This window comes from Diorhabda carinulata, chromosome 5, assembly GCF_026250575.1.
Source record: "Diorhabda carinulata isolate Delta chromosome 5, icDioCari1.1, whole genome shotgun sequence".
In the NCBI taxonomy this organism is placed as follows: Eukaryota; Metazoa; Arthropoda; class Insecta; order Coleoptera; family Chrysomelidae; genus Diorhabda; species Diorhabda carinulata.
Genome location: NC_079464.1, coordinates 18,041,515 through 18,060,641, shown reverse-complemented (window position 1 = coordinate 18,060,641; position 19,127 = coordinate 18,041,515). Strand labels below are relative to the sequence as shown.

General features: G+C 33.7%; 1 protein-coding gene across 1 annotated transcript; it reads right to left on the bottom strand.

Moving 5' to 3' along the window:
• On the bottom strand, positions 1-18,867 carry LOC130894295 (uncharacterized). Its single transcript, XM_057801016.1, has 9 exons — positions 18,821-18,867; positions 17,255-17,327; positions 16,887-16,976; positions 14,361-14,578; positions 3,882-3,994; positions 3,516-3,791; positions 3,286-3,408; positions 2,751-2,923; positions 1-2,364 (listed from the first exon to the last, which is right to left on the bottom strand). The coding sequence occupies exons 1-9, from the start codon at positions 18,865-18,867 to the stop codon at positions 100-102; spliced, it is 3,378 nt and encodes a 1,125-aa protein (XP_057656999.1). The 3' UTR covers positions 1-99.
• Between the last annotated feature and the right edge of the window lie 260 nt (positions 18,868-19,127).

Below are 19,127 nucleotides of genomic sequence, written 5' to 3'. Positions count from 1 at the left end.
TTCATTTTGAAAATAAACAAAATATTTTTTGTTTAATATAATTTGAATCTTACAAAATATCACAAAATAAAACGCTCGACAGAATTGATTCAGCTTTACCTAGGTATCATTTTTAATAAAATCTCTATCGCTAATTTCGTGATTGTAATTAACGTGATCTCCACTACTTTTGACATGTTCGCTAAAACTTTTCATATAATCTCTGGAACATTCTACTATGTCTTTTCTCATCGCGGTTAATTGTTTTAAATACGACCTTGGCGTCATAGACCACGTTCTATATTTTTTCTTTTGCATTTTGGGTAAACTACCATAATCAGAGAAACACGGGGCTGTATCCATATCAACATCCAGAACGTCACTTCCTATGGAAAGTTCTCTAGGATCGTGAACGAGAGATAACGTTTTTTCTAGCTGCGAACAAGCAGCTTCGAAAGGTATTTCATATTTGTTAATTGGAAGTGAAGGAAGATCACGTATATCAAACTGAGTAGAACAGTTATATGTGAATGGCAGTATTGTTTGAGAACTTTGATCTTTGAAACACTTTTTGTTCTCAGTTTGTTGATCGTCTTGTTTAATAGACTTTTCTTTTTCACATTCTATACTGCGAACAGATTTTTTCTTTTTCGTTAGGCTTCTACAAGTTTTTAATCCGCTAACTGTAATTTGCATATCGTATGCTCGCGGTTCTTCCACTTTTTCGGATAGTTTCGACATCATATCGGTTGCTTCTTCCAAAAACGCTGACATTGCACTGACCATTCTTTGAGCGTCTCCTCTTTCGCATGGTAAAATCTTTTTAGACAAACCGGAACGAATTGTTCCGGGGTTTTTCAAAGTTTCGATATTTTCTTTACATTCGTTTACGTGTTGGAGAACGCGCGGCTCATTCACTATTACCGTATCATCGTAATCGTTTTCGCTACTATGAATAATTTTCGGTTTGGCCGGAACTACTTTAAATTCTTTTAGCGGTAAACAAAATTCTTCTTCTTGTCCTGTTGTTCGGTGTGTTTCGGCTAAATGTCCTTTTAACATTTTAATGGAAGGTACAGCTACAGAATGAGTTGGTATCCATGAACACTTCGCTTTGTTATAAACTTTAGTTGTATCCTCATTTGCATACTCGACGGTTTCCGAAAATTCGTCTTGAAGCTCTACAACACTTCCATGGTACCAAGTTTGGACTTCTTTAGAAGAAGTTTCTAGCGGAGGATGATTACTTAAGAGATCGGGCGTAACCATATAGGCACTTTGAGATTCGTAATGATCTAAACTATCAGAAGAGACGCTGTCACTGGGTTTATCTCCCTGAACATAATTATTCGATATATTTATATTCACTACGTTTGTATAAATAGCATCGGTGGCTACATTTTCTTTGGTTCCTTTGAGGTATTTTGTGAATGAAATAAGCGTAGAAGGTTTCGGTACTATATGTTTCTTTTGGGAATCTTCTTTACTAAATTGTGTTCCGCAACTTCTTGTTATTAATAAACTTTTAACAGTATCTGTATCAGTTACGGTATTAATGAGATCAGAGCAATCTACGCAAGCGTCTATACTATTGATTGTTGAAGTCATAGTTTCAACATTTTTGATTTCTTCTAAATATATTTTGAGATCAGAAGTATGAGTAGAAGCTTCTTTGATTCTAACAATAGGAGAAAAATCTGTTTGTATATCTTGATTTTTAACTCTGTTGGCTCTCAATGCTCTTCTAGTTATATTTCGAAGTCGTGCTCGCGCATTTTCGGCAATCATCAATTCTGCGGGGATAACGGATAAATTATACGTATTAATATCGTCGGTATCCGTGGCTACTTCTTTTTTCTTGACTTTGTTATATAATCTACTCGTAACAGCAGCTACTACTTGAGATCTTGCCGAGTTTTTAGAACCGGAATTAATTTTTGATTCTGACTTTTTGCTTAAATTTTCATTTGACGTCGTTTTTGGAGATTGTTTTTTAGACGAGGCTCTCGAATGCGCGGAAACTGATTTCGGTGATGATTCTGTTCTTAAACTACTACGACGCGAAGAATCCTGCTCTGAACTTTGATTCGACGCGACAGATTTAGATGAAACTATGGAATCGTTGGAACCACGTTTTTCGCAATCAATTTTATTCGTAGACATCATAAAAATTGCCCTCGATTCTTTTTGTTCAACTTTAGTTTCTACATCAATAACTGGGATAAGTTCTTCATTGGCGAATATGGGTCCTTCGACTGCATCTAATTTATCCGTTAAAAGAGATAATACGCAATTCGTAGGATTTAAATGTGTCTTCGGTAAAACATCATCTTTCGTATCTCTATTAATATCCTTCTGGAAGTACATCTGATTTAAACACGGCAACTAAAAAAGAAAAAGGAATGGTATTTTTAAACTTATCAAACTTATTTTACATAATTTAGAATTGAGATACGCTAAGTATGAAATAGTGCGACGAATACGTTTTTTTAATTTGCCAATATTAATGACATTTTACGAACGTCAAAAGTCATCAATATTTTCTTCTTTTCATTTATAATTAATTTTCAATGTCAAAAATGAAAGATATATATTTATATATGTCTTTATGACCTCTGTGGAAATATTTAAGTAACCAATAAAAAAATATTCTACATTCACACACAAAAATAATTATCTATTCTATTATGATAAGAATACGTTAGGTTAAAACCTACGACTTCAACCTATGAACATGTAGATAATTAATAATTACAAAATGTATATTGTACCTGTAAAGTTTTTAACAATTCTTTCAATTTGAATATTTCTGCTCTTAATTCTCGAATGGTCTTTTCTTTGGGGTCTTCGTGGACGACTGGACGGAAAATTATATTTTTGGCGCGTTGCCCAAAACGCAAAGTGTTAACGGTCTCATTATAGCAGATGCTGGACGGAGAGACAGCTAGAAAATAAAAGAATGTACCCTGATACGTTGCGACGCGAATACGAGGGATTGTCTGAAGAATTAATCAAAAACCGCTTTTAAGACAATTAAAAACTTACTATATAGGATGGCCTTGTGAATAAGTAACGAAACTAGAGAAATTATATGACTATATGAAGAAATGTTTGTTTCATATCTTCGCGAGAGATGAAACTACAAATTCAAAATCTTCAAGTTCAATAATGAGGTAACGAGTTTCTTATAAACACGTATTTTTTACTTTATATATAACTTACTTTTTACAAATTTTTGTTTATAAAGTATAATTATAGATCAATTTAGTAATTTGGAAACGTTGTATCATCGGTATATGAACTTACTTGCAACCATAACGGTATTGGAATTTCCACCTAAAATATCCTTCAAAAGCCATGTTAAAACAGAATCTCTGTAAGGAACAAATCGTCTTCGTATACCTCTGGCTTGTTTTAAAGTTTGATCAGCTGAAAACAATTTGGAAGTTTCATGATTATATACATATTTTTGTATGTATTTGAATAATTGTCTAAGAATAAAATTATGTCTCAACGGTTAATATAGTCGAACTTACCCAAAGCGGATATGACATTTCCCAAAGCCACTATGCTTTTATTTATACTAGACCCTTCTTTAAATCTGGAAATATTAAAACATCTATTTGCAGCCCTTTCGCTTCCAGCCAAGTCTATTAGATTTAATTTAATTCCATCGCAATTAATAACAAAAACGGAATGACTTCTACTTGATTGAGGATTTGAGTGGGTCGCTGCTGTTTTGCGATGTTTGTTTCCTTCCTCTAACCAGTAATGGAGATCAGAAGAAGTTTTTACTAGTTGTTCCGAAAGACCTAAATAAAACATTCATTTTACCCATTTTTTTCCTTTTACGTTCAGTGGATTTACATCTTAAAATAGAACTTGATTTTGTTTAGACTTACCTTGAACATATGGTCCTTTTTTAGGATGTTCTCTTATCTTTAATGATGTTTTCTTAGCTTCGTTTGCCGAATTCAAGAGATCTCTGACTTTTTCATTATATATTTCTAAGTAACTGCAATAATTTTTAAATATTACGACGTAGTAACAATGATGAAGGTTTCAGACACTAATAATAAGGATTTTTGTATGTTGTTTTTAAACATTAAATATTATATTCGATTATGATGTTTGATACATTTGAGATTGTTGATTTTCAGCTTTTCTATATTTATACCTGTACGTATTGCGGATGTAGACTAACATCTCCTTTTAAAAAATATTGATAATTTGTGATAAAATACAAAAATTAAAATCTACGAAATTGTCAATGTTTAAGTGAATGAAAGCTATACACAATCTAAACTATACAAAATTTTGACAGATAATAGAAGAGATCAAAGTAATTAAAAAAGTTGAAATGAATATTTGTGAGTCTAGCATTTATTTTGAAATTTTAAGCCTCGAAGATTTCAAAATGAAAGCTTATACTTTTATCGAATTTCTTAATACATTGGAATATTACAAAATTTTAGTATTTCATTGATTAGATACATTCAAGTACAGCATTTGACGCCTTTGGTGGCATAAATGACTTGTGTCCAGTAGTTAGCAATAGGAGAAAAGGTTAAAGAAGAATTGATGTAGAGAAGCGACGTATGCTGTAGAAACAGAAAGATCTCATGGATTGTCACTAAACAACTTACTCTGGATTTACGTGTGTAATATAAATTTATTTGTGCTTTCAATTACCTATATTACATCGGTATTAGTACCAAATCACTAGAATTTTATAGTATGTATGGTTAAAACGTCAATTGCTCTCGAAATTAATGTATTGAACACCTTATATAATAAAGCTAATTACCTGATAAAATCCAAAATTCCTTAATCACTTATGACCTTCCATTAAAAACAAAAAAACTTAGTTTATATCATGAAAATCTTATATATACAATCAAATTTATTAAGAAACTCAAGACATAATTTCCTATAGAAATTTCCACGAAAACTGATTAAAAGGACTTTTTGAAGAAAACTTTGCGTGTCGTATCACGAACTCTGCGATTTTACAACTAAACACAGATAAATCATAAAGGAGTTGAGTGTGAAAGTTTGGCGCAGTTTCATCGGAAAGTTTTGGAGGGAATTCACATTGTTTAGTGAATAAGTATTGTATAATACATTCTACATTTTATAGAAACAGAGTTTGAAATTAATAGACCAGTTTTTGAATGAATTAAATACCGTTTATGGACAAATTTATTTATTTTGATTTTAAACGCACAAACAATCATAGTTTATTTTTCTACATAATCTCCTGATTTAGAAACACATTTTTCCCAGCGTATAGGTAATTTTTTAATTCCTTCCAGGTAAAAAGAGTCAGGTCGTGTTTCTAGCCAATTGCGCACATATGCTTCAACCTCATTATCGCTGTGGAATTTTTGCCCTCCCAAAGCTTCCTTGAGAGGACCAAAGACATGGAAGTCGCAGGGAGACAGGTCTGGACTGTATGGAGGGTGTTCCAGTGTCTCCCAACCCAGTTGCTCCAATTTTTGTACTGTCAGGGCTGCCGTATGGGGGCGAGCATTGTCATGGAGGAGAATCACTTTTCTCATTGGAAGGTGTCGTCTTTTGCGGCGATATGCAAGTCTGACCTCAGTCAAAATTTTGCAGTAGTACACCGCATTAATTGTTCTGCGCTCATGCAAAAAATCAAGGTGCAGCAGGCCACACTGGTCAAAAAAAACGGTAGCCAAAACCTTGCCAGCCGATAATCGTGACTTGGCTTTCACTGGTCCGGTTTCTCCTTTCTTCCTCCACTCCATACTCGCTTGTTTCGACTCAGGGGTGTAGTGATGCACCCACGTTTCATCACAGGTGACAATGTGAGAAAGAAATGGGTCTCCTTCTTCCCGAAATCGAGCAAGAAGACGCTCACACACTTGAAAACGATTCAGTTTCTGGTCAACTGTCAGAAGACGAGGAACCCACCTGGCACACACCTTGCGATACCCTAGCTCCTCTGAGAGTATAGAGTAAGTGCTCCCATAACTTATTCCAACCTTAATTGCAATATCCGAAGTTGTTAGACGCCTATCACCTTCAACAAGTTGACGAACACTGTCGATGTTGCCCGCTGTAATGCTGGTGCCAAGCAAACACTCTAGCTCGCGACAGCGACTCTCCCCCGAACTGTGCAGTCAATCTTCTCAAGATTTCGGCCGGTTTTACATCTTCTGCAGCTAAAAACTTTATAACAATACGTTGCGCAATAGAGGGAGGTACCTCCTGCTCGGACATCGTAACGATGGACACTGAGCGAGTCACGTGCTTCCCCCACTCCTGACAAACCAATCTAACAGCCAATAACAGCGGAACGTTCTTTCATCACTATTGCGCGCGCAGGTCCAAAAGTCTCGTTTATATTTGATTCACCCTCGTATTCGTAAACAATTATTAGTAAATGTAGTAAATATATGATGTTTAATTTTTTTTAAGTTCAGATTAAAAACGGAATATTCAGATAGAATGAAACAGAATAAGAAATAGTGTAAACTATTAATGTTTTGGTTGGAAATTTTCAAATATACAGGGTGATTCATTAAGAATGTCCAATCTCTGAACTGTAGATTCTAGACCTCAAAATATGATGATTCTGCTCAACATGTCTTGGGCAAATATTGCTTGTTTCACAGTTTAAATTTAAATTTTGATTTTCGCAATAATTTTTTATGTTTTCACAATTTTGGGTTTTCTCTTTGAAAATTGGCAATTTTACGTTTTTTGGCATGAGGAATCATAATTTGCACTCTAATTTAACATTGCTAATAGAGGGCGCTAGTTACACTTGTTTGTATTAATTAAATCAAAGTAAACTTTTTTGGGGCTAAACTTACAGCTAAAATAATAAAAAAATATTGAAAAGTGTTAAATTCTACGAAAAAAAGTTATTCTTCTTTGATTCGTGTAACTCAATCGGTTGTAAAGTTATTTGTTTCTAAAAAGTTCAATAAATTTTAATTTTTTCATAAAGAAATTTTATTATTCCTTAAATAACAATAACAGATTTGTAAACAAAAATAAAAAACTTCAAAGCAAATGCTCAAAATGCCCACAATTTACTTCAATAGACTTTATGATCCGCTTTCGTAAAGATCTCTTAATATCAAATAATCCTTGTCTATTATTTTTAATTACATCCGCGGCTTCTTCTATTTTCCGTCACAGTTGTGGAAAAGAAGTAGTTTTTTCTTTGTAAACTAATGCCTTCATTTGCGACTAAATTGAAAAATTCAAAATATCTAAATCAGGGCCTCTTGGTGGCCAAGCAAATTCACTCCCACGACCAATCCATCGATGCGGAAACTGTTCGTTTAAGTATTGACGAACTTGTAAAGGATAATATAGTGGTGCTCCGTCGTGCAAAAACCACAAATTTTGTCTTAAAGCGAGAGGTATATCCTCTAGTAATTCGTGTAAATGTTCTTGAAAAAAATCTAAATAAAGAGGTCCATTTAAATTGGTTGGCAGTTCAAAAGGACCTCTTAAATACCCACATATTACACCACACCAAATGTTAACCTTAAACTCGTACTGAAAATGTGTTTCTTCATAGCATTTTCAGATTCCCACAAATGATAATTTTTGTAATTAAATATTCCTCGTCTGGTAAATGTTGCCTCATCAGTAAAAAGAATTGTATCCAGAAAATCTGGGTTAACATTTTGTTTATCTTGCAAAAAATGGGCAAATTGTAGACGCTTTTAGAAGCAAATAACTCGATAACCGATTGAGTTACACAAATAAAAGAAGAGTAACTTTTTTTTTTGTAGAATTTATCGCTTTTTAATATTTTTTTATTATTTTAGTTGTAAGTTTAGTCCCAAAAAAGTTTACATTAATTTAATCAACACAAACAAGTATAACTAGCGCCCTCTATTAGCAATGTTAAATTAGAGTACAAATAATGATTCCTCATGACAAAAAACGTAAAATTGCCAATTTTCAAAGAGAAATTGTGAAAACATAAAAAATTTAAATTTAAACTTTGAACTATCTCGGAAACAAGCAATATTTGCATAAGGCATGTTGAGCAGAATCATCATATTTTGAGGTCTAGAATCTACAGTTCAAAGATTGGACATTCTTAATGAATCACCCTGTATAATGTTGGTATTATTGATTATGGTAGCTTCTATTATATTCTTCTGTTTACAATAAATTTAAGAAAAGTAACACCATTCGAAATAATTATACAAATGGATATCAAACAATAACATCAAAGTCATTTAATCAAATATTACTACCTGTAAGTATTATTTTAAGCGAATACCATTAAATTTGCACAAATATACGTTTTTTAATGGTGGAGCAATTTCGATGATTTTAGTCATGACAATTTTTCCAATTAGAATGACATTCATGCACGAATATGATATTTTTCGTCTGATTTAGACTGGAAACCTAGTTTTTGCATCATGAAAAACGTGAAACAGTCGGGCGCTACGTTGATAAGCTAATTCGATTGAAAGTGTCATGAAATCTATAGGCGGACGAACATTTTTAACAGCAGGATCATTAACGCTAACTATCCCGAATAACTGTTAAGCAGAAAATTGATAAAAAGGAAATTAAACACATTCAACTCTGCCTGTGATATCGCTGGGTGGACTGAGTAGTGGTTTCATAGCCGGTCCCAAGCCCGGGTATAAGAGGAGGGTTCCAAGTGAGGCTAGCGACCTGCTTGGGTGAAAAAAACAAAGTGCTCAGAGATCCAACGGTTTAGCCTCGGATGTGACTGGATTAAATAATGACAACCCGGCGAGAAAAAGGATTAAGCGCAAAAGGATAACGACTTTACTAGGAATTGAATGCTGGAATGTAACATCATTTAATAATAAAGACCAAGAAATTTTACTCGAAATAAAAAGACACAAATTAGATATATGCGCCCTTTCGGAGACTAAAAAGAAGGGCAAAGGCAACAGCAAATATGGAAACTACATTCTAATATACAGCGGCAAGAATAAAAATGAAAGAGCAACATCAGGAGTTGGCTTACTGCTACACGAAAGCTACGAGAACCAAATCAGCAATATAATATACGTTAACGACAGAATACTTCAGGCGACGATCAACCCACAAAAATCAAGACCAACGCATATAATAAGTATTTACGCACCCGACAGCAGCAAAACACAGGCGGATATAGACCTATTCTATCAGACATTACAAACAGTCTTAGACGGTATACCCAATCATGACGGAATAATAATCTTAGGGGATTTCAATGCAAGAATTGGCGATGAACTTATTCCCGGTATCAAAAATCGATTTAACGAAGAAACAATCAATGAGAGTGGTGAAAAAATGATACAGCTATGCATACACAATGAACTAAGAATTAATAATACCTTCTACCCACATAAACCACAACATAAATATACATTCGAAAATACACGAGGACATAAATCAACTATAGATTATGTAATTACAAATAAAAATATCCATCCGACAAGAATACAGGATACTAGATCTCTAACTTCTGAAAATGCAGGAACTAACCACCAGCTTGTAATGGCAAAAATGCGAACAATCATTCAACGTTCTTGTAACAAACCTATCGAAGAAGTAAGCAAATTGAATGTAGAATCCCTATCAGACGAGTCGACAAAATACCTTTATCAATAAAGGCTCAGAGAGAAAATTGCTGCTAATAATATCCAAGAGACAGATGACATCGAAACAGCATGGACAAAACTAAGAACTAATATACTACAAGCAGCAGAAGAAGCCTGTGGAAGAGGGACTATAAAAAAGGGGGAAGAACAAATACAAAACCGTGGTTTAGACAAGAAGTCAAGATCCTAGCCGAAGAAAAAAGAAAATCGTACCTGCAATACAGATCCAATGAAACAACGTCTAATGACTATAAAGCTGTAAGAAATAGAGTCAACGAAAATATTCGAAAAATTAAAAGAGATCACTGGGATAAGTTTTCGAATGATATGGAACATGACTTATATGGGGGACAGAAAAAAATGTGGAATCTTCTGAGAAAACCAATAAATGAATACATACAAAATACAAAAATCACGACAGACGAATGGAAAAGACATTTTGAAAAACTTTATAGTTCATCACAAGCTAACGTATCAGCATAGGAATTACCCTACGAAGATGAAAACATCAATGGAATACAAAATAGGATTTTCTCCCTGCATAAAATACAACAAATGATAGCCAAGATAAAGAACAGAAAAACCCCAGGCATCGACGAAATAACAAACGAAATGATCAAACTGTATGATGAACTACAATCCCTCTTCAATAAAATACTAGAGGTCAAAAATGTACCATCTGAATGGAAAGAAAGTATTCTGATACCGATTTTCAAAAAGGGAGAAAAAACCGATACCCAAAATTATCGAGGCATTAGCCTGATGACTACGGTTCTGAAACTATTCACTAAAATCTTATCAGAAGAAGTAATGTCTACCGGGATATGTGAAGAACAGCAAGGTTTCAGAAACAACAGATCTGCTATAGATGCTATATTTATAATGCGCCAAATAACTGAAAAAGCCATAGAGTTTAATAAGGCAGCCTTTATGTGCTTCATTGATCTCACCCAAGCGTTTGATAGGATACGCTTAACTAATGTTATAACTCTACTAAAAAAAAGGAACGTTCACCCCAATATAATAAGAGTTATCGAAAAACTTAACACCGATAATTATACCTTTGTGAGAACGGCAAACAAATTAGGCAATAAAATACCTGTGGCAACTGGTATCAGACAAGGGGCCTAAGCCCAATCCTGTTCAATATTATAATGGACGAAATCATCAACGAAGTAAAGCAAGCCGGGAGAGGATACCGAATGGGAGACACAGAGATAAAAATAATATGCTATGCTGATAACGCAGTAATCATCTCGGAAGACGAAGATAACCTACAGAAGCTCCAATATAAATTCCAACAAATAACGAACACATACAACTTGCAAATATCCACAAAAAAAACAAAATCTCTGACAATATCTAAAGAACCGAGAAGATGTAAACTAGCGATCTACGATCAGAGTGTAGAACAAGTGATGTCCTTCAAATATCTAGGGACAAACATAACAAGCGATAGAAATCTAAAGAAAGAAGTAAAAGCACAAACAACGAAGACCGCATTAATATCAGGATACCTTAGAGATTTAATTTGGCGAACTAAATACATGAGCACAAAATGTAAAATTAGAATATATAAAACCTGCATGACATATGCAATAGAAACTAGAGCGGAGAACACAACCACTAAACGGCTCCTAAGAACAACAGAAATGCGGACTCTGAGATCAATAACAGGACATACGTTAGTCGATTGGAAGAAAAATGAAGAAATAAGGGACATGTGCGATATTAAGGATGTAGTAAGATGGGCAAGGAGCCGCAGAAGAGAATGGAGAGACCATGTTGACATAATGCCAAATGAACGGTTAGCAAAAATTGCAAAGGAAAAGAAACCAGACACAGCTCGACCTCCTGGACGACCACCTATAAGGTGGTATGAAAGCTGGTCCTCAGCATCCCAACTACTCCTGGCAAACCCTTGATGAAAATACAGGACCTAGTCCTAACGTAAGAAGAAGAAGAAGAAGAAGAAGAAACACATTCATATTAAATTGAACTGGAAAATGTTTTTACTTTTAGATCCACTTCATTTTTTTTATATTCATTTTGTTTTAATAAGTCATTAATAATATTTTCATTTTCCGCTTTTGATTTTATTAATTTTTTCGTTGGAAGATTCGAAACAACAACTACTGTAAGTAATAATACAATTCATTATATTTATGATGATTATTTATGACTATTTTCAATTTTCTCCCCGAAGAAAGAAAAATTATAACTACGGTTTGTGTAAAATACTATGTAGATACCTTCATCATCACGTGCATAAAGGACACAATTTCTCGAGTGAGAGAGAAATTTCGAAATAAGAAAAACAGTGTGTAACAACGTAGTTCCCCATTAATCATCGATTTTATCTATAAGCAAGATTTATTGCTGTAAATATTGAGAAGTTACAATTATTATTTATGTGATATGGCGAAAAAAATTCTTGTTTCTTAATCATATTTAAATTGATTTTGTTTGTTACGACTATCGTTCAGTTTAGATAAAAAGAATAATTTATTAATATCATTAATCGTCTCTGGGACATATGAGATTTTTTCAAGCAGAAGCTTCTAAACCAACTACCTTTAAATGTATTTTCACTCATCTGATATCAGAATGAATTATAAAGGGTTTTCCAAAAAGAGGTGTTATTTTGAACAGCCCGCTATTTCGGTAAATGTCACTTTTGAAGCTGTCATTTTTTGACATTTGACAAGTAGAAACTACGCCGTTAATGAAAATGGATCAATACACGCTTCAACAACGCATTGAAATTATTAAAATTCACTATAAAAATGGTGAAAGTTTGGCAGAGACGGTTTGTAAAACTAAAACATTTTTGGGTCGCCGTGAAGCATCTTCTCGGACCGCAATACAGAAATTTGTGGAAAAATTTGAGCTGTTGGGACAAGTTAGTGATGTGAAGAATAAAACCCGTGCACGTCGCTCAAGAACAACTGAGAATATTGCTGCTGTAGCCCAAAGTGTTGAAGAAAACCCAGGTTTGTCCATTCCTCGTCGTTCTTTGGAATTAGCCATTCCACAAACGTCATTACACCGTATTTTGCATAAAGACTTGGGTCTTAAGGTCTATAAAGTTCAGTTAACACAACTCAACTCAAGCCGGCCGATCATCAACAACGTCGTGTCTTTGCTGATTGGGTCTTTGAAATGCATGAAAATGATTCGGAATTTCATCGAAAAATCATCTTAACTGATGAGGCCCATTTCCACCTTGGTGGTTACGTCAATGAACAAAATTGTCGAATCTGGGGCTCGGAAAACCCAAGAGTTATTGTTGAAAATCTTCTCCATCCTCAACGCGTGACTGTTTGGTGCGGTTTATGGTCTGGCGGTGTCATTGGACCTTACTTTTTTGAAAATGGGGCTGGAGCAACAGTTACGGTGAATGGATTGCGCTGTCGAGAGATGATTAATGATTTTTTATGGCCGGAATTGGATAGTATTGATTTGGACAACGTTTACTTTCAACAAGACGGCGCTACGTGCCACACAAGCAACGAAACCATCGATATTTTACGGGAAAAATTTCCGGACCATGTTATCTCTCGACGAGGTGATCACAAATGGCCACCGAGATCTTGCGATTTAACACCTTGCGACTTTCCTTTCCTTTCGTGAGGCTATCGAGGACATAGGGCAGCCGCTTTGCAATTTGCTTACGGAAAATTTCATGAAAAGGATACGGTCCTGTAAGCGCAGTCGTGGCGGCCATTTGGCTGATGTTGTGTTCCATTATTAACGGCATACCTTCCTCTTTATAATGAAATAAACATCCGTCATTTATATCAAAAAATGGCATTTTTCTTTGAATATCAAAATAACACCTCTTATTGGAAAACCTCTTAGTATTACGAGTATAACAATTCTGAAAATAGATTTTTATTTGCTTGATTATATCAAATTTTGGTTAGGATTGATTAAATTATAACCACCGAAAGATTTGTCATATTGATAACTAGTACTAATTCTGCGTGCGTTAAAATCTGCGTCTCGCATCATCATCATTATAACACGTTATCTTTACAGAACACTAGTTGTTTTCACACATGCAAGAACGCGCAACAAAATTCTGAAATTCTGATTGTTTATCGACCCGCGACACGAATTTTTGCTCACCTATGTAACCCTGAAAATGAATCAATTATTTTAGAATTGCTAAAGTTTTATGAAAGTTTTGTTATTTCCAAAGCGGTTACAAATTCTATTTCAGTCGAAAGATAGAACTTCTTTTTTGTGTTTTACACAATATTTCATTTATTGTTGTAGTTCTCCCAATCTGTTGTTTAATTTTATACTCCATTTCCCAATTTCTCCCTCAGCTTAATTTCTGTTACAGCCTTAAAATGTTTCACCAAAGCCTTTTTTCATTTTTTAATAATTTAAAATTATTCGCTAAATTACTCGCCTGAAAGAATAAATTATTTAAATTCAACATTTTCTTCCGAGTTAATAATATAACAAGTTTCCTTAAGAGAAACCAACTTTTTGTGACGAGTAGAGAATTTTATTTTCGTCTTAGTCAAATCGCGCTATCCCGTTTGTCTTGAAAAGGTGTAACTGAAAATTTCCATATCACCACATGCTTTAACAGAAGTAGATTTTATTTTAAAAATTATACTTTAGCTAAGTTTAAACGCTATAATTTCATTATATCTGTTTGATAATTTAATTTGGGGAGGGAATCAAATTCTGCACATTTATATTAACTTTTGTATTGACGACATTTAAAAACCATAATACCTTACTGTAACTTTCATGTCAAACGCCTCCTCTCCGGTCGCCATTTCCTGTAGGTAGTCAAAAATTTTTTCACAGAAACTTGGAATAAGACCAGGATCGCGAGGTATTCCCATCATGGTATGTGTTTTTCCAGTGGAACTTTGACCATAAGCTAAAACGCAGGAATGTTTACGTTGTTTCATGGATTCATTTATTATTCTCTCTATTCTCTCAAAAATCTGGAACAAAAAATTATTAACTTCGATTTGTTCTGTATTCTGTATGTGAAAACGGTGGGAGTTTCGAATTAAAGAATTTAAGCGTCGCTAATACATGGAAACATGGAAAATCTTTTATATTATAGCATATAACTATCCATTTCCTCGAAGATTACATCAAACTTTGCAAACAGTGGAAAGACTTAATCTTGACATTCAGTAGCAACCGCTGTATATTTTTTATACCTTGTCAATACTCAATTAATTCACAAATTCAATAGAGAAAAAAGTTATGGAGGTAGGCCAGACACAAAAGAAAATAAATATTGTTTGTATCATTAATAACAAGATCTATCATGCGTCAGATGTCCACCACACTTTTCATTGTATAAGTGTCTTTTTCAGAGATATCATTCATGAGATATAAATTAAAATTAGAAGGAATCGTTTTGATCAAGGGCCCATTTTTCAAAAACCTCATTCGAGTAATTCCGAGTTGCAATACCGTTATGTTGTATTGCAATATCTGGTTTGTAGTAAATTTGATTGGAATCATTAGCAAAAAACGGCCTAATTGCCAGATCCTTTTGATTTTTTGATATCAAGAATGTCAAGTAGATAGTATAATTAAATGCAATATTAGAGTCTATAATGTTTTAAAATTACTTAAACCACTTATCCGCACTCTGCTTCCTCACTAAATAATTGTTGTATTAACTCGAAAGGTTTAATCCTCTTAAGTCTTCTGGTCATGTCTGTGTTGTCTAGGAGCTGGATTGCTTCGAAATTCACCTGGTGTTCGTGGCTACTGGCATAAACAGACTCTATCTGAAGATCCCGATGGATGTCAGTATTTCGGCAGTACCAGAGTGGATTGATGACGTTCCTTAGTATCGCATTCTAGAATCGTTGAATAATTTCGATGTTCTTACTTTTACTGACAAAGTCCCAGAGTTGTATGCCATAATTCCAAAGACTCAATATTTGCTTGTATAGAAGCAGTTTATTGTAGATGGATAATTTGTAGTAATATAGCCAATACATTTTTTTATATTTAATATCAAGCTCTTCATGCTTCTTTTTGATATGGGCTTTTCAGCGAAAAATCTTAATATGCCATCTCTTGGTCCAGCTGCTAATTTCCCCACAGCCATAACTGCGTGATTTTCGGCGAAAGTAGCTATTGTGTGATGTTCAAGTTCAGGGATGTCACTAATTTACAACAAATAGAGCAAGTACGCTATCCTGAAATCTGAAATCTCTATCTGACAAGTGAGACTTGAGGATTTGGGAATATTATCTTTGTGCCACACTTTATTAAAGGCCTGTGCTACATCTAAGAAGACACTGGAACAGACCTTCTTTTCTTCCAAGGATTTCTTAATACTGTCCGTGATTCTATGAACTTGATCTATGGTGGAGTGTTTTTACCTAAAACCAAATTGATGGGCGGGAATTAGTTCTTTATCTTCTATTAACAGGTAGCAATGAAATCGGCCTGTAGGATGAAACTTCATGAGGAGACTTTCCTGGTTTGGGATCATAATGACCCTTTGCAACTTTCCACATCTTAGGAACATACTTCAATCTGAATGATGTGTTGATGCGAATGGGATGTTTTACCTAGGCCGTTTTTGATAGTTGTTTTAGAACCTCGTCAGTAATCAAATCAAAAAGCAGGAGCTTTTTCGGATCGATGTTTGCTCCCACCATCTTAAAAACTTCCTTTGGGAAAGTAAGTCTGATTTCAACATCCCTTCTGGTTTATTTCAATCTTCAGGATCTTCTACATCATTCGATTAGGAGGTCGTCTGTAGATGTTCTGCGAATCTGCATGGTTTTTGAATATTGCTTCGACCTAGGTTCTATCTGCATTTCTAATTGATGGATTTTGTAAGATAGGTCGTCTTTTAAGTGTCGTTTGGTAGCTTTCCAAAGTGTATAATCTGTCCTGTGATCATTAGTTTGTTCAATAAAGTAGTTACCAATATATTCATTTTTAACATGCTGGATTTAAGACTTTTTTATCTTATTTTAAAAACAGAATTTGACGACGTCTTCTTTAATACAGTAAAAAATATCTTTCAGTAATTTTGTTTTTAATACTCAAAAACTAAAACAATAACAATAACTATTTATTTGTATGCTTAATATTCTTTACAAACGGACTACCCTGTAAGTTAACATTAGTATGAATTTTTGCTATCAGAGTCACTGAGAAATTTGATCATTATTTTCAGTATACTATATAACATTTACTCATTCCACGTCGACGTTTATATTTTGTTGTAACCCAAAATCCTATTTCCTAAAAATAAAAAATACCTACATAATTTTGTGAACAGTTTTCGTGAAAACAGTAGTCAAAGGTAAATCTTCTTATTCTCTCTCGACTATCTCCTACATTCTGTTCTGTTACCTGGAAATAATGATAAATGGATGTAAAATTAGATCAAACGAGTTTAAAGCGACATTCCATAGAGCAAATTAAATTTCGCAGATATGTGGAACTGTTTCTCAAACGGAAATTCGAGTCATCTACCTTTCTAGTGTCTAGTTGATTTATTGAATTCTCATTTTGTCCAGCATAAAAAAATTTATCGATTTTAGCAATAAAGTGAATTTTTCTTTTTAGAAAAAACGTACATGATTTTCGGTGCACCCTTTATAACTGAAAAATATTTAAACTTTAATTACCTTGATATTTGTTATTTCCAAAGATTCATCATTTAACACGGAAATAACTGGAACGGATTCTATTTCGGTCTCCCTAAAAATTAAAAATACTATGAATAGTATGCTGTAATAAGTTTTTTTATCTCTGCTTTTTTTTGAAAAGTACTAATGATAGATTTTTATCTTTTATTATTTAGGCGAAAATAAACAAAAACTATTTCTATCAATTACAAAATCAATATAAAAAAAATAAATTATAGATCTGTAATAAATTTATTACATTGGTTTTGAAAACATGGTTTTATAAAATGGGTAAATTATTTTTCAATCGGAATTGTTTATTCCAATCAGATTTCATTATCATATTACAACTCTATATTCTCGATCTCTTACATACATTCAATATTGGAAAAAAATTATTGAGTACTTATAAGTTATAAAGAAGTTCAAGAATTTGTTTCGAAAAACTATGTTCCAAAGACTAAGAAGGTAGAAAATTTTAGTAAAAACAAAAAGATTTTTTAATAGAAGATGAAAGATCTCAAGCAACTTAGAATTTATCTTATATATTTAAAAAATTGATGATTTCCATTCCGAGTCCGTTCAGGCGTTCTACCCAACCGATTTGCTTAATTTTTTTTTTCAATGAAAGATATTGATGCACAGATCAGCCATCAACCATCGGATTTCATCTAATTTTCACCATTCTCAAGTTATACTCAAATGCGATTTCCCCCTGTACATTACTTATGGGAGTTTTTCACATATACACGTTCTTTCCTCAATATCTCAGGTTCTGTTCAAGATAGAGACTTCGTTTTGGTTTAAGAACACTCGCTGAAACATCCTCTTTCTTTTGAGTTTTTAAACACTTAAATCGGTTGAGTTGGAGAGAAGTTAGGCGCGGAGATTCAATGTGGATTTATGGATTTTTGTATGTTTTTGGCAATTTTTCTACATTCAAAGATCTATATCTGAGGTTCTAATATAGCTACAGAGTTCGTTTTGGTTTAAGAACACTCGCTGAAATACCTTCTTTCTTTCGAGTTTTTGAACACTTAAATCGGTTGAGTTGGAGAGGAGCTAGACGCGGACATTCAATGTGGAGTTATGGATTTTGCTTTTTTTCTACATTCAAAGATCTATATCTCAGGTTCTAATATAGCTACAGAGTTCGTTCTTTTCTATTATAATGGTTTCTGATACTTATTTAATGGATTCGATGCGAGCGAAGCCGCGGGTAAAAGCTAGTTATATTGAAATTAATTTCAAAAATCTACTGAGCTATCAGTAGAAAGGGCAACAAGTAGCAGATTCTATGATCATTTATTATAAGTAATAGATAAATAATGGTCAACAAGCAAATGTAGAGTGAAGTAATGTTTTTCATGATGAAATGAATAATAAATATTTCTTCAAAGAAAAAAACATTAAAAGATTTTGTGTTAGATCCGTATGTGTAGATGTTTTTATAAACGCATGTCATAAAATCAAAAAGTAATACACAAATATATATGCCCATTTCTCTATAATAAACACCCCGTTGTTGTATTGAGTTGGGTAATTTATTAGTGAAAAATAACCTACCTGTCCGATAAAGGCCTTACCCTAACGGCTACCTTCAACTTGGTCATGTTAACTGAACTTAACTTGAAAGGAACAGTTTATTCACAAAAGGCAGTATCACTTAAGCATTATTTTCAATTCATATTTAGATAAGTGTAAACAACTCTGAACAGCGTCACGACGCCGTTCAAGTATTGCTTAAACCTCGCGACAGACGCCGTTGTTGCACTACTGCGTGTTATTTTTAGCCGACGCTGTCTTCGGATGAATTTTTGAGAAAAAGTAATTGGTTGAGAAAAGTTGCGATGCTAATTGATAGTAGACTTAT

Coding starts and splice junctions, on each gene's coding strand:
- LOC130894295 (XM_057801016.1), bottom strand. CDS start 18,867: ATGACCAAGTTGAAGGTAGCCGTTAGGGTAAGGCCTTTATCGGACAG. Junction 17,328..18,820: donor GTAAGGCCTTTATCGGACAG/GTAGGTTATTTT, acceptor TTTAATTTTTAG/GGAGACCGAAATAGAATCCG. Junction 3,409..3,515: donor AAATGTCATATCCGCTTTGG/GTAAGTTCGACT, acceptor AATTGTTTTCAG/CTGATCAAACTTTAAAACAA.